This window comes from Lathamus discolor, chromosome 5, assembly GCF_037157495.1.
Source record: "Lathamus discolor isolate bLatDis1 chromosome 5, bLatDis1.hap1, whole genome shotgun sequence".
Taxonomy (NCBI): domain Eukaryota; kingdom Metazoa; phylum Chordata; class Aves; order Psittaciformes; family Psittacidae; genus Lathamus; species Lathamus discolor.
The window spans coordinates 44,922,903-44,937,280 of record NC_088888.1 but is presented as its reverse complement, the minus strand read 5'-3'; the positions used below and the strand labels follow the sequence as shown (position 1 = coordinate 44,937,280).

Here is a 14,378-nt window from a genome sequence, read left to right as displayed (position 1 = left end):
CTTCCCTGCAGCGCAGCGGGAGAGGGCAGCGAAGACGCCGGACCCCGGGGCCCCGCCCGCTCCCAGACCCCGAGGGGAAGGAGCGGGTAGAGGGGTTACACACCTCGCTGTTAAAAGCTTTCACGGCCTCCATGTCGTGGTGGAGGCGGGAGTCGGGCGGCTTCTCTCCGCTGATAGCGGCCGGGCCGGGCAGGCCGCGGCCGAGAGGGGGGCTAGTCTCGATCTGTGTGTGCGTGTGCGCCTCGCTCAGGGGCCGCCGGGCCTCCTCGCCATGGCGGGTGGCGCAGGGGGCGGCCGCGGAGGGATGCGGGGCGCGCTCGTTTCCGTCTCTTCCCGGCAGCGCGCAGCCTCCTCGCCCCGCTTCCCGCCCGGCAGCGGCGCCGACGTCCCGTCCCGTCCCGTCCCGTCCCCTCCCCGCTCGGCCGCGCCGGCAGGAGATGGAGGAACAACGCGCAGCGGCTGCGGCGAGAGCACCAATATGGCGGACACACGGAGACTCCTCGCAGCGCAGCTCCCAGAGCAGCCGAGAGCGGCGCAGGCGGCTACAGCGCCGCCTGTCGGGCAGTGCCTACCCGTCCGCCCGCCGGGCCGGGCCGGGCCGCGCCGCTGAGGTGCTGTCGGGAAGGCGGCCCGGCCCGCCCCAAGCCGCCGGCTACGCCTCCTGTTTCAGTGCCCGGTCTTCCGAGCGGGCGTGAGGTGGCGGGTTGCGGACGCAAGGTGAGAAACGCCACGGTGTTTTGTCAGCGGAGGAAGTCCAGGAGTTGTGCGGAAGGCGCTGTTGTCGCGTCCCAGCCGGAGGCCGGAATCCCCGGAGGAGAGGTCCTACTGATATCTTCCTGCAGAGCCTCACCACACGGCAAGGCCCGCCGCCGAAACTGGGAACTGCATGCAGGCTTGAAGAGAAACTGCCGGAAAAAGTTATCTGCGGGACATAGGAGAAAATAATAAAAAAAAAAAAAAGAAAAAGAAAAATCACAAACAATGAGCAAATAGTAATAATCAAAAGGAGAAAACCAACAAAATCATAATGCAAATCAATAACAAGTCCCACTGCACTTAACACGTGAATATTATAACTTGACCATCTGGCACCAAGAAGTCTCCAAACCCAGCACCAGGTATTCATACGTATTAAGTCATCACTGCTCCATTACCCAGGGCATACTCTCAGATTAAGTTTGAGGGGGATGTGCTTCCCCATGAACAGCAGCGCTACCTGCATCCTCTCCCACCATGCCAGCCCGGCAGGGCACCTGCCTCTCCCTGAAGCACCAACACCTCACCTGAGAAATGCCAGCAGCAACAGCTGCAATCAAACAGGACTTGCTTGCAGGACATAGATTTTGTTCCCTCAAACACAATGGCTGCTACATGACTCACCTTCAGCAGGGAAGCTCAAGGAGCTCAGAAGCACTGAGGATGAAACCTCAGCTTTGCCTTTAGCTGCTGTTTTTCCAAGAGGTTATGTTCTTCAACTGTACCAATACAGGAGAGCTATGATAGCCTAAATTAGGCTCTGATCTGAATTGCATTTCATTATTTTCCAGCCATGAATAGGCCACGTACTGGATAGACTACCCTCCTGCACTCATAAGCACCTCTCAACATGGAGCCACCACTGTCCTTCATAGACAGTGGATACTCCCACTACAGGCCAGAGTCAGGGACTTCTAAACTGAAGCGAGCTTTCCTTAACAAACAAGGTAACTTATAAAGTAAACTAAGCCCAGTCTTTGAGGCAGACCTGTAATCCTAGAGCTCTATTCTTACAGAAACATGAGAGACATTATTAAGCCTTGTTACAAACAGAAGTGTCTCTCCCCGCTCCCCCAAAAGCCTTACGTAGAGAAAAAAAGCCCATCTCTAGCAATCATCAGGCCACCAAGAGGGCCAGGGGGCTAGAGCAGATGCCATGTGCGAAGAAGATGAGATAGCTGGGTCTGTTTAGACAAATAAAAGTTGGCCATGATGTAGGGAGGGCACCCAGTACCAGCCAATACCTGCAAAGTAAAATGGGTGAATAAGGCTCCTTAGTATTTTTGGTCAACCTGAGTCAACCGAATAAGGCTTTTTAACAGAGGTGCACAGCAGGAGGTCAAGAAGCAGTGGTCCCAAACTAAAGCAGAGGAGGTCCTAATGCAATCAAAGGAAAGCCTTTTCCACTGCAGAAATGGCCAAGAAGTGGAGCAGAAGCTGCGCAGTCTCCATCCTCTTACAAGGTTCCATGGGATAAAGCCCTCAGTAACCCACTCGGAACACACAGATCATCTCGCTTTGAGCCAGACATTGAACCAGAGAACAAACTATGTCCCCCCCAAGCTGAGTAGCACTGTTACTATATGAACCACATAGCTGAGTGCAAGCTTCTGACAGTCTTCTGCAAGAACAGTCCCCCTTCACAGATGATATAAGAGGAGAAAACTGCGCTCCAAGAGTAACAAGGCTTTTGTTCCTCTTTTGTTCTTTTTCTTGTAGGAATTATGAGTAAATAAAATGTGAAGAGATAACTCAGTTCAAATTATTGTGGATGCTTTACATGGATTTATTGTATTACAAAAGTAACTTGCAAAATTGTGTTTGTACTCTTTTGGAAAAGTTGGTAAAATACTGTAGTAATAAACAAGCCTCCAGGATCCTGTAGCTTTCTTATTAGGTGAAAGTGAAGCAAGTCTAGTTTTCCTTACTAAAATGGATGGAATACCACACTGCACAAGAAAGAGCTGTGCAAAGACTGTGTTGAAATTGATCTCAAAGTGACCACAAAACTCCCACGCAGTTGCTTTTCCAGAATATTTATTTGAAAAGTATAAGTTATTCCAGTGAAGGAAGGCATAGGGTGAACAAATGAGAAACCAGAGAAGGAGGGATAGGATTTACACTTGGAGACAAAGGCACAAAAGCCTTGACCTCAAAAGCACAAATCCTGAATTTGAAGCTAAGTTGTTCCCCTCCCCCCATATTTAGTTTGTTTGCTGTAGGTCTGTAATAAAAATTTAAACAAATATATTTTCCAATTAAAGCATTTATGTAACAAAGCTCTTGTAACAATCCCATTTAATTTCAGCAGTAGAAAAAAGCACAGGGCATAGCACACTCCTGATCTCATAAGAAGCCATCATCCAAGAACAAGAAATAGGCTACAAAATGAATATTGTAATACATCTTTAATTTTAAATGTTCTAAATTAAGCAAGCATACAAATGAAGTGATATCAAAACAATATTAGTGTGCAGAAGCACTGGCCCATTCTGCGGCAAGGCCACATTGCCCCATGAAACTAATTAGACGACTTGCACTATTACTCATAACATACCAAAGCTGGGAGATTTCTCACTGTGTTGTGCAGCAGAATGAGTGACAGCTTGATGTACAGAACAAGCCTGTCTGCTGTTCCAATGATCTGCACAACTGCTGAAACTCATACCAGAAACTTCAGTTTTGCAAATAAGATTCCACTTGCTTTCCAACATGTCCATGAATTATATGTGGGATTTGCAGTGATGGGGCACACTTCCTGTGTGGATGCAAATACCTAGCTTTGCAATTCTGAGAGAAAAGACTGAATAAATCTTTAACCTGCTATTTAGTGAGGGTTGTTTTTTTCCCCAATAAGAGAAGGTAAGATAGGTATGCCTGCTGTTTTCCTACTTCTGACAATTCCAAATACAGACTGAATGGATCAAAAGCTTCATATTATCAAATGCCCTTAAGAAGTCCTCCATCTAAGCAATTCCCTGTTGTTTCCTCTCAATAGAGTAAACCACATGCAAGTGTCAGGAAGGAGAGCTGGGGTTTCAGTAGGCACAGAGAACAGAGGAAAGCCACTTGCAGCTTCAAGGTAAGAGGATGTCACTAAGCTTTCTTCACAATAACTCTCCACACTTTTCTTGAATGTACAGCCACAAGAACATCCTCTGTGCACATTGCCAAACTCTACTTAATTTTTCAGTGGGTTTTGAAAGAGCTGCTTACATTTTTGACTGAGCTTTAGCACATTTCTCTCCTTTGACATCCTTTAGCACATTTCTCTCCTTTGACTCCATTTCTCTTTCTGTTTTCACTAACTACCTCATCTTTTGCTTTCATTCATATTTTCAGTTGAAATTCCTCCTTCACTATAACCATTATAAAAGCTCTTAATTTGTAACTGAAAGTATAGAAACAAATTTTCTATTAAACATCTCCTGAATTTGTTACAGACATGTTCACATAAGGAGTGATTTTTTTTTTTGTTTGTTTGTTTTTTTGGTAGCACTTACGAATTTCAGAGATTGTAAGAGAAATTTTGAACCACTGTATTTGTAACCTCATGTTACTCATGAGAGACTGTTGATTGGGAACCTGAGTTAGTTTTTTCCACAGTTCCTCCTGGTCAAACTTGAGTTACCCTGAGTGTCTTGCAGTTCTCCTAGCATGATGGTGTCAGACTTTCTTAGCATGACTCCACAGAAATCACCTCAAGGCTACTTTATTGGAAAAACATGTTCAAAGGCAACTGCAGCTTTAATTTACAGGCCAGCTTCTGTTCTCAGATGCACACACCAAGTCTGTGTTGATTTCAAAGAGAACTACTTTTATCAGGAAAGCAGAAGAAAGAGACTTAGAAATTACCTTCATGTAACATTTCTCAGACTTGCTTATGGGAGGTTTAAATAACCTGATGCAAGTGTGCTGGCAATACAAGTCACACGTATTGTGATACTTCCAACATTGCTAAAATGAGCTCAGCCAGGAAGCATTTTCTACTGCTTTCTTATTCTGTATGGGGTTCTAATCTTGAGGTTTAACTTTGTGCCATCCTACTTCTGATACAATTACAAGGTAGAGTGATCATAGCTTCCAGTAGCTGCATAGTCACTATTTAGTTCTGCTCCTAACAAGACAGTTCTTTTAAAATAAAGGTCAGACAATGGTTTTGCAGCAGCTATTATAGCATGCTTATCTCATTTTAATGGCATGAGATAAAACATCCTTATGATCTCAGCTTGCAAATACCTTAAAAAGGCATTACAAATGTTTTATAGCCAATTCCAACTACAAGCACGTCCATTTTTTGCTTGAGGGAAGTTCAAACAAAAACAAAGTTCTAAATAGCTTTTCAGTAGATTAAAAAAAAAAACCAAAAACACAAAACCCAAAAAACCGAACAAACAAACCCCCCAAAAAACGTAACGTAGGACTGAAATCTTGAAGGATTCCATTCCAGTACTAAAAAAATAAAACTTTCAAATATATACTTAAGTATTTAAAGGAAAATTCAAAGAGGATTCATTGATAAATTTCAGACACTATGAACAGCAGCAAGACTGATGACTTGGGATTTTACTGTTTGTAGAGTAACAAGCAAACCTAGGGTCAAAAAGCCTGAAGTGAAAACATTAGAGACAGTGAACTGAGAATATTTTTTAATTTAAAACTAAAAAAGTTTTTACTAGCTGGCTCATGTTCCTTTTGACATACAAGTTGACAGCAAGGAGGGCAGACCTTGACCGGCAATTTGGATCATTTCTTCACATTATGTTATATCATCTGTCCTGCCCGTACATACCAAATCTCCAACTCACAACAATAAGGCTGCAAAATCAGAGTCCTTTCTCTCAGTCTGCGAAAACAACCTCATTACAGTGTATTGTGCTCACTTTTGTTATGCTCTAAGTCATTTCTATTATGTCTTTCCTTCTGTCTCAAGCAAGTAACACTGGAAAATGAACAATTTTTGTTCAAGCTTTTTTTTTACTTGCTTCGAAGTTCACAAATGAGACCTACCACATTCATTATCTTTAAAATAAACCTACACATACATGAAGTCAAAATTTTAGCCACCACTTAAGAACACTTTCTATCAAAAGTAATATTGTGAAATACATAAAGAATAAAATCAGTAGGCAGATCTCCTAGACCTTTGCACAGGTATATGTAGAACTGGACTTTTCAGTAGTTGTGTCCAGACTCACCGCATGCTTCTGTATTCTGTTATCTACCAAAGTCACAACCTGTACAAGGCCAGAAATGAAGGAATAGCCAAGGTTTATTTCATACTAAGTAAACCTGACTGTCTGCAATGCCTAGTCAACTGCTGTCAAAATACTTTTGAGGAGGAAAGTCTCCAGAGATGAAATATGCCTTATCATGTTGACAGTTGTCTCATCATGTCCAGCTGTTTAGCCTGATTTTCCAGTTCCAGAACTTTTCTAGCAGCTTATGACCTCATTACAGTCATATCAATTGGACCTTTTGTCTAAAAAAATTAATTATTATCTCTTCTATTAAGTCTCAGTAAACAGTAACTCCAGTTAGTGAAGTAAATTAGATTGCTTGACTTACTTCCTCTGTTAGGTCTTGGAGAGTGAGGCTTAGCTCATTAGCAATTCACACAGCAGTAAGAGAACACCGGAAGTCAATGGTGGCACAGACTATACTGAAATTCTCTTTTCTTCCCCAGAACTCCTTATAAATTTTTGTTATCTCTTGGCCAATAACTAGCTTAAGGCAGTAAGTAACTAAAAAATTATTTGTAAACTCCATCCAGAGAGGGAAATGCTTGCCACTTGAGTGTAGTTGATTTTGCTTTTGCTTTCTTTTTTTTGCTTGATTTGTTAACTGAATATATATTTATGTGTCAGTATAGTTATAGCTCTTCATTATGAAGGTTAATGAGAAACTAGGCAAACTACAAGTACTGTGTGGACCTGCAGAACACCAGCTAAATTGCAGCACAGGCAGTGCATAGAGCTATTAAACTCAGCTGGGTTGAGCTGACACACAGTTACTCAGGAGCCAGCACTGCACTTCGCAAACTCTTGCAGCCACCAGGGGAAAAATGCTCCTCCCATGCATGCAAACTACTCAGCTCTCCAGATACAGAACCTTGGATTCAGAATTCAGCTCGGCAGCATGACAGGCTTGGGGCTTGACTGGCTCAGGTCCAGCAGAGCTTGGTAGTAACATCACCATGTGTGTTTTTAAATTTGTCAAGCACAAAAGCAAGAAAAGGCCTTATAAGTCGGAGTGGCCCCCAGAACAGGCTAATTAAATCACCATCATACTTCGTTTCCTTCTCTGGCTCACTTGGAGCTCTGACCTCAGGCAAGGGAAGAGGCTGATACCAGAAAACATGTGAAGTATTCCATGAAGTTCAGGGAAATTTTTATTATTTAGTTCTAAAGCCAAAATACATGAGTAACCTTTTTTGTTGTTGTAGTTACATTGAAGCAAGAACAAAGTTACATTTCCATATGGTAATCTATCCATCATTTGGAGGAAGAATTCTCTCCAACACAGTTTTATATGCAACTCATTTTGAGAACAGCTCACCAAAAAAAAACCAACAACAACAACAAAAAAAAACCTAAACAAAAAACAGGCAAACCCCCCCCAAAGAAACCAACCAACCAAAAAAAAAAAAAAAAAAAAACCAAAAACCAAACCACAACCAAAAAACCCCTTATGCAATGGCTATGGTTTCCCAGTCCAAGACTGTGCTTGCCCAAACACAAGCTGTACAGAAACCACCCTCCTGACAACCACCCATTAAACCCAGGGCTGTACAAAATAGTAGGGCATTGCACATAGGCTCAGCTAGTTGAATCAAGTACCTAGCTGGGACCAGAGAGCAAAAGTTCATGCTGCCTCTGGAGGAAGACCAGTATCTGCTTCACCATATAGTCCAAATCACTCTGCTTTAGCGTTGATACAGAACAACTTTTAATCAACCTAGCCTTTTAAAATAAATATCCTTTACTAATAAGTTATGCTTTACCATGCTAGATATCTCTAAGTACACTCCAATTTCAACTTGCAGGCTCTTAAAACTTTGAGATCTTAAGGGCATTTATGGCGTTAATGTAAGAGAGTCATAGAACCATAGAATAGTTAGGGCTGGAAAGGACCTTAAGACCATCTAGTTCCAACCCCCCTACCATGGGCAGGGACACCTCACGCTAAACCATGTCACCCAAGACTCCATCCAGCCTGGCCTTGAACACTGCCAGAGATGGAATATTCCTTGGCCAACCCATTCCAGTGCCTCACCACCCTCACAGTAAAGAACTTCTTGTATCTAACCTGAACTTCTGTTGTTTAAGTTTGAACCCATTACCCCTTGTCTTATCACTGCAGCTCCTAATGAAGAGTCCCCCCCCAGCATCCTTGTAGGCCCCTTCAGATACTGGAAGGCTGCTATGATGTCTCCATGCAGCCTTCTCAAGGCTGAACAGCCCCAACTTTCTTAGCCTATCTTCCTACAGGAGGTGCTCCAGTCCCCTGATCATCCTCATGGCCCTCCTCTGGACTTGTTCCAACAGTTCCATGCCCTTTTTATGTTGAGGACACCAGAACTGCACACAATACTCCAGGTGAGGTCTCATGAGAGCAGAGTAGAGGGGCAGGATCACCTCCTTCGACCTGCTAGTCACGCTTCTTTTAATGTGGCCCAGGATATGGTTGGCTTTCTGGGCTGTGAGTTATGAGTTATGGCCAATGTAGCCTTTCAATTCCATGTAAAACTACAACTGCAAACGTGAAAAATATTACTGCAGCAAGGATGTAAACACTGAGAAATGTATTTACTTATTATAAGACTTGCTCTTACTGTAATCAAATAATTGTGGCAGGTTTTTACTAAGTAATAACAGTTAGAACATACACTGGTCAGAACTTACAGAGTAAGATATTCAAAAGCTCTCTGTCAGCTTTAAGACTTTGTAGCTGTAAGAGCTGGACTGTTGGCTTGCAAAGGCTTTTGAAAAGAGAGCAGAAATCATCTTGTCAAGCTTGATGAGTTTTACAGTGGTCACTCCAAGGACAAGCCTTAAGAAACTAGCACCAGTATACTCTGAGTATTAACTGAAAGATTATTTAGCCTAGGTAATAGTACTACTACAAGAACATCGATATTCAAGAACATTTTTTATCATCAGATCAGTTCTTGATGTGAATGCATTAGTTGAAGAATTGCTCTCATTAAGTAGCTACAGAGCTAGCCCAAATAACTCAGAAATTGCTAAATGATGCATTCAGAAGCACAATAAGGCACAGCAGAGGCAAGATGTAGATTTGCTAACAGCAAAACAATGTTACAATTATGCTTTAAATACACACCTCTCCAAATTCCCTCAGAACAAGATGTAAAGAGGAAAAAAAGCTTATCTCTCTGTATCAGAGCCTAGCCATTGGTAGAATGAACTGTTGTGAGCCAAGTGACTCTTCAGAGTCTAATGCTTACTGTGCAAAATTCACAAACAAGATTATATCATTTAAAAACTCTTACATTACCAGAAATACTGTATGTGCTCTACTGGCCAAAATCCCAAATTCACTCATGACCAAATTCAGTATTTCAGCTCCATATGCGTCTATTTGGGTATAGATTAAACTGACAAGAAGCTAACATACAACCTGCGAAACTATCAATTTCAAGAATATGTGATCTAAAACAACTGGTGATGGTACAAAGATAAATCAAATGCAAAAAGCTATCAAACAGCAAAAATAATTCAAAAAGCATAATGTATTAATAACTTTTGCCCAAGTTTGAAAAAGTTGGAATGCATTTTTTTGCTATATTAAAATCCATATACAGAAAAATAATAAGATTATGTCCTTCAGATAAGAGATACTGAGAGTCGTTTCTGAGAAAAGATTTCCATGAGTCTCTATTTTCCTAGCATGATGACCAGCTTTACTAAATGCATTACAACAGCATCCCCAAAGGAAAATTCGCACAAGCAGTTCCTACCCATGTTTAATAACTTACAAAAACCTGCACTGCAGACTCATGGGGTTTTGGGATACAGCCTGTTCTCAACTTTGTCATAGTGTTTTACCATCAAAACTGCTTTCCAAAAGCCTTAGGAAGGAGATACAGTTCTGTGGAGCTTGATGATGGTATTGTGAACTGATCACTAAGCCAGCACAGCAGGTAAATCAGCCCGCACCCAGCCTTGGACATCCAGCTGTAAACAGAACTGAGTAACTCCAGTAGCAGTTTTAAAAGTGGAAAAGCTGCTGGTAAAAAGCATTAGAGTATTTTAGGTCTGGGCTTAGCCTGCCTTAAAGCCCTGCAGGATCTCAGCCTGGTTCTCCGTGGAGGCAGCCCTGCAGCCCTCAAGAGCAAACGCAGTGCTTGGCGCCCCAAAAGCCTCAAACGTCGGCTTTTGACGACGTTCGATCATCGTTCAAGTCGGCGTTTACGGTGGGCTGCCTAACCCCGGCTCTTTCCACGCCTTCCTCACAGAGGAGTACCCTCCTTCCCCAATCCCATGGGTTCCAGCCTCGCTTCGCTCCGGGAAGCCCCCGCCCGACCCGCGCCGGTAGCCCCGCTCCCAGGCTGGCGGCGGCGCAATGGCGCCACCTGATGGCCTCCCTAGGAACGCGGCCTAGGGGAGCGGGGCCTTCCCCGGGGAAACACCGCCCCTGGCGTGGGGAAACGGGAGACAGCGCTCCCTCGGGCAGCCAGCGTCGCCACAAGGCTGTTTTTCGGAAGGAAAAAGCGGTTCCCTTCCTCTCTGCGTCCCTGTCCCTGGTATTCAATTTAGGTATTCCAAATCAGCTGAACTCTGTATGAATTCCCTTGGTCTTAATAACAGGATTACACCCAGCGTGCTTTGCATGCTGAGACCAGAACTTGAGAACTCACCTTTTGTCCATCAATCACTGTGATCATACGTTGCTCTGCTAAAGCAAATCTAATCTGCCACCTCTGCTAGAGCTATCCTGCATTATCTCCTCCTAGTCATTTATGAAGACATTATTATATAAAGTACGTACAAACCAGGAGCCTAACAGTCCATTAATGCCTTTATAAACCCATTGTTTCTCTTTATTTTAATGCCTTGGTTTCCTCCTCTTTAATTTTTCCTCACATTCTGAGCTCTCTGGTTCAGTCGCAGGCTACCTAAGGACTAGGATAATGACTACTTCTAACAGCATACAGAGACAGGACTCGACTTAATTTTGGTCCCTCAAAGCTCCTAGTCATTAGTACTGGTGAATTTTCAGGCTTCTTTATACAACTCTGAACTCCTGATTTAACCTCAGGTAGAGCTGAACCTGTAGTATAATGTAACCACACTAAGGCTATATGTGGATAAAGTACATGATAACCACAGGCGTAAGGCTTGTCAGCTGTAGCACCTTTACTTGCTTAATAAGGTCTGACAATTCTGTAATTAAAGCCCTGATTCTAATAAAGGGAACCCAAGCAGTAGTCATTTTGTAGTGGTATCTTGTGACCAGAGTACAACAAAAAAGAAAAACACAAGTTCTCTGTATGTTAAAACCCCAACAATTTGTAGTTGGTGCTAAAGTATTGGCAGCAGCAATAAAAATAACAAGTGAAAAAAATCGTTGATAACAAATGCTATCGTAGGCAATCATAAAAAGGAAATGAGCCTATGCTACTGCCCCAAACCACTGCCCAAATAACTAAAATCATGGTTGGATCTTTATCAACTAGGAAAAAGGTCATATATAGCTATCAGATCTGCTAGACTACTGTATAACCTGTAAGTGATACTTGCTATCAACCCGATTTCTAAATCTTTAGTTGAATACACTTTTGAAAGGGAAAAGGAAGCACAGTATGTCTCTAACTCAACATGTTTATCTTATTGTAGACTTTTCTCTGGACGAAGAAAAAAAAAATCAAAGAAAAAGCATTTCATACAAAATTTAGTCCTAATAAATCAGTACGGTAACTCTTCTCACATCTGACATCAAATTGACTGCTTGAGTTCACGGATCTGAGCAATCCTCTGAAGTTTTACATAAAGGAACAAAGTGGCATCCAATTATAGGATCAAGCTCTGCATGATTGTAACTGATGTTGACAATTCCCCGGGACTTCTCTTCAAATCTATTCCAGAAAAGATAGGCTGGACCTGGCACATAAGGAATCAGTCACAGGCAAACCTAAATTTCATGCTTCTGTTGCTAGTGAGACTAAAACAAGCAATGGCTATTCCTCTAATGAAATAATAAAAGCTATTGTACAGTTTCATTATCACAGCTCAGAGGTAGACCTTAAAATTTTGGCAATTGCTGGTGCAATCCTTCACAGAGTCTATTAACCAAAAAATAAGGATTGAGTTTTCATCTGCTGTGATTTATTACATACTGTTCTTTCTGCAATAGCTGAACTAGATGTGGACTTAGAGATTTGAGGAATACCTGGAAAAGAGTAGAAAGAAGAAAATGCTACTGTAGAACAACTTCAAAAAGCAAGTCAAATCTAATTAGACTGTAGTTTAAAAGCAGCCAAACCCATAAAAAAATCCTAGCATTCAGATCACTAATTCTGCACTATTTCCCTCCAGAGACCACTTCTATGTAAACTTCACCACACCAAATAACTGAATATACATGGCTTGCATTAATTTTTAAATTATGAGCAACATGTCTAAATTGCATAATCTTGAAAGCATCCTGTGCATTTGCTTTAAGCGTTGTTACTAGCCATAAGGTTCCACTCCCAAACATGACTCCCAAAACCACAGCATAACAATTTACATTTCCAGGCTATCAGAAGCCCTAACTGGACTTCAAACCATATGGTTAATGCTAGGATCTAAGAAGAAAAGAAATACAATGTCAGTTTTTCCATAGAGGTACGTATGATAATTACGCAGGAAAAGAGATGCATTTAATCTGTTTGTATGGAAGGAAAAGAATGAAAAGTTCTTCCTCCTGAACAAAAAGCCTGACTTAAATTCATGTATATAATAAATATTGCTTTCAGAAAAAAGAATTTTTGTTTTAATAAAAGACTTAATCAGAAGCTATACCTAGAATGTTAAGAACATGCTACAGGATGATCACTGTACTGTTGCTGGGCATTTAGCTTTTTTCCTAGTCCTTTATTCAGCAGTTCCCTAAACAGCCTGAGCACTTACCTGAAAGAGAAGTCTCTTTAAAATAAGTAAGGTAATACCAAATACTAACAGATGAACACTATTCTACAAGCAGTGGTATTCACTCTGCCACACGCAATTTCCCTCTGCCACAAACATAGCAATATTTACCAGTACAGGGAAACAGGGGAGAGCACTCAGGTTGATACAGAACAGGGAACTGTAGTACCCTAGTTCTAGAAAGGCAGACACTAGAAAAATTGAAACATAGCCATGTAATAAGTACACCCTACATTAAAAAGTAGCAGTTAGTAGTTAGTATAGTTCTCCCAGAACTATTTTGGTATTCAAATGCTTCAGCTTTGATACCTGTAACAAAAGCTTCTCTGCCAGATCCCATCCTTTTGAGTACAGCTTCACATGCATCTTTTCACCTCCAAATCTACCACAGTGGTACAATAGCTTTCCTAGTAAAGAACAAGGAAAAGAGGTGAATCACAGCTTCCCTATACATGAGGAACAAAAGAAGAGCTTGCACTTTACCTGAGTTACCATGGGGGGGTGGGGGGGGTGGGGGTGGAACAACACCTTTCTTTTTTTCCTCTCTACATAACTTATGTAAACAACAGTTATAGATGGATGAAAAACACTCTCAGAAGAGAGCTAAAAAACTCCACCTGAATCACCACCTTGACATCCAGAGCAAATTAAGTACTTTCTTTACCTCAGACACATGGATTACTAACAGCACCTGCTTCACTGAGAGCACCTGAGATAGTTTAACCACTTCAGTGATGTCAGTTAACTACTTTGTTGACTCATGAACATGGGCAGACTTAACTCAGCAGAAATAATTCTGCTCTGATTATTTGTCCTAGCCTTGGGAAAAGTACTGCTGAGCCACAAATAAAGATCTCCTGGCCTAATAGTTTGCAACACTACATGTTACTTAAAGTGCTGTTTGACCTTAGTATGGCAGGCTGTAAACTACAGCTCCTGAAGGCTGGCTTTGTACAAAATTCAGTTTTCCTACCATGGGGTAGCAACCACTGAGCAGAATTAGGTTGCTTTTCTACATCAGTTCCGCTTGTATTTTTGAGCACCATTAGACAGTAAACTAGCAAAGTGCAATATGAGTTCTGTAGCAGTAGCATAGATGACAATTAAAAAAAAAAAAATCAAGGATTTATAAATTCTTTAAAATTGAAGCACTTTAAACCATTACCTTATTAGCATAACAATGAAAACAGCAGCTCTTTTTTCATCACAACCAAAACACGTACTGTAAGTTTGACAACTGTTCTAATCTACATTACCCATTTACCATAGAGGCTGCTAAACAGGAGAGAAGTACAGCAACTACCTTACTTTACTGATTTTTTTATCTTCTAAGTGGTATTATAAGGGGAAAAATACCCAAACACCTCAAATAGATAACTTAATGTGCTTGATGAAAATAGACAGGTGATAAAAACATACTTAAGGTAGTTTATTGAGGGGAGTTAGTTATTTACTTCATAGTGGTAAGCT

The 14,378-nt window shown here is 41.7% G+C and overlaps 1 protein-coding gene across 5 annotated transcripts in view; it reads right to left on the bottom strand.

The window, feature by feature from the left end:
- The window catches only part of SCAF8 (SR-related CTD associated factor 8), a 109,292-nt gene extending 95,977 nt beyond the window's left edge, over window positions 1-13,315 (bottom strand). For all 5 annotated transcript variants that reach the window (XM_065680604.1, XM_065680603.1, XM_065680605.1 and 2 more), the window contains exons 1-2: window positions 13,218-13,315; window positions 104-922 (exon numbers count right to left, since the gene is read on the bottom strand). In XM_065680604.1, the coding sequence (XP_065536676.1) occupies window positions 104-133 (30 nt within the window). In that variant the 5' untranslated portion in view covers window positions 134-922; window positions 13,218-13,315. The remainder of the gene's footprint in view (window positions 1-103; window positions 923-13,217) is intronic.
- Window positions 13,316-14,378: the final 1,063 nt, after the last annotated feature.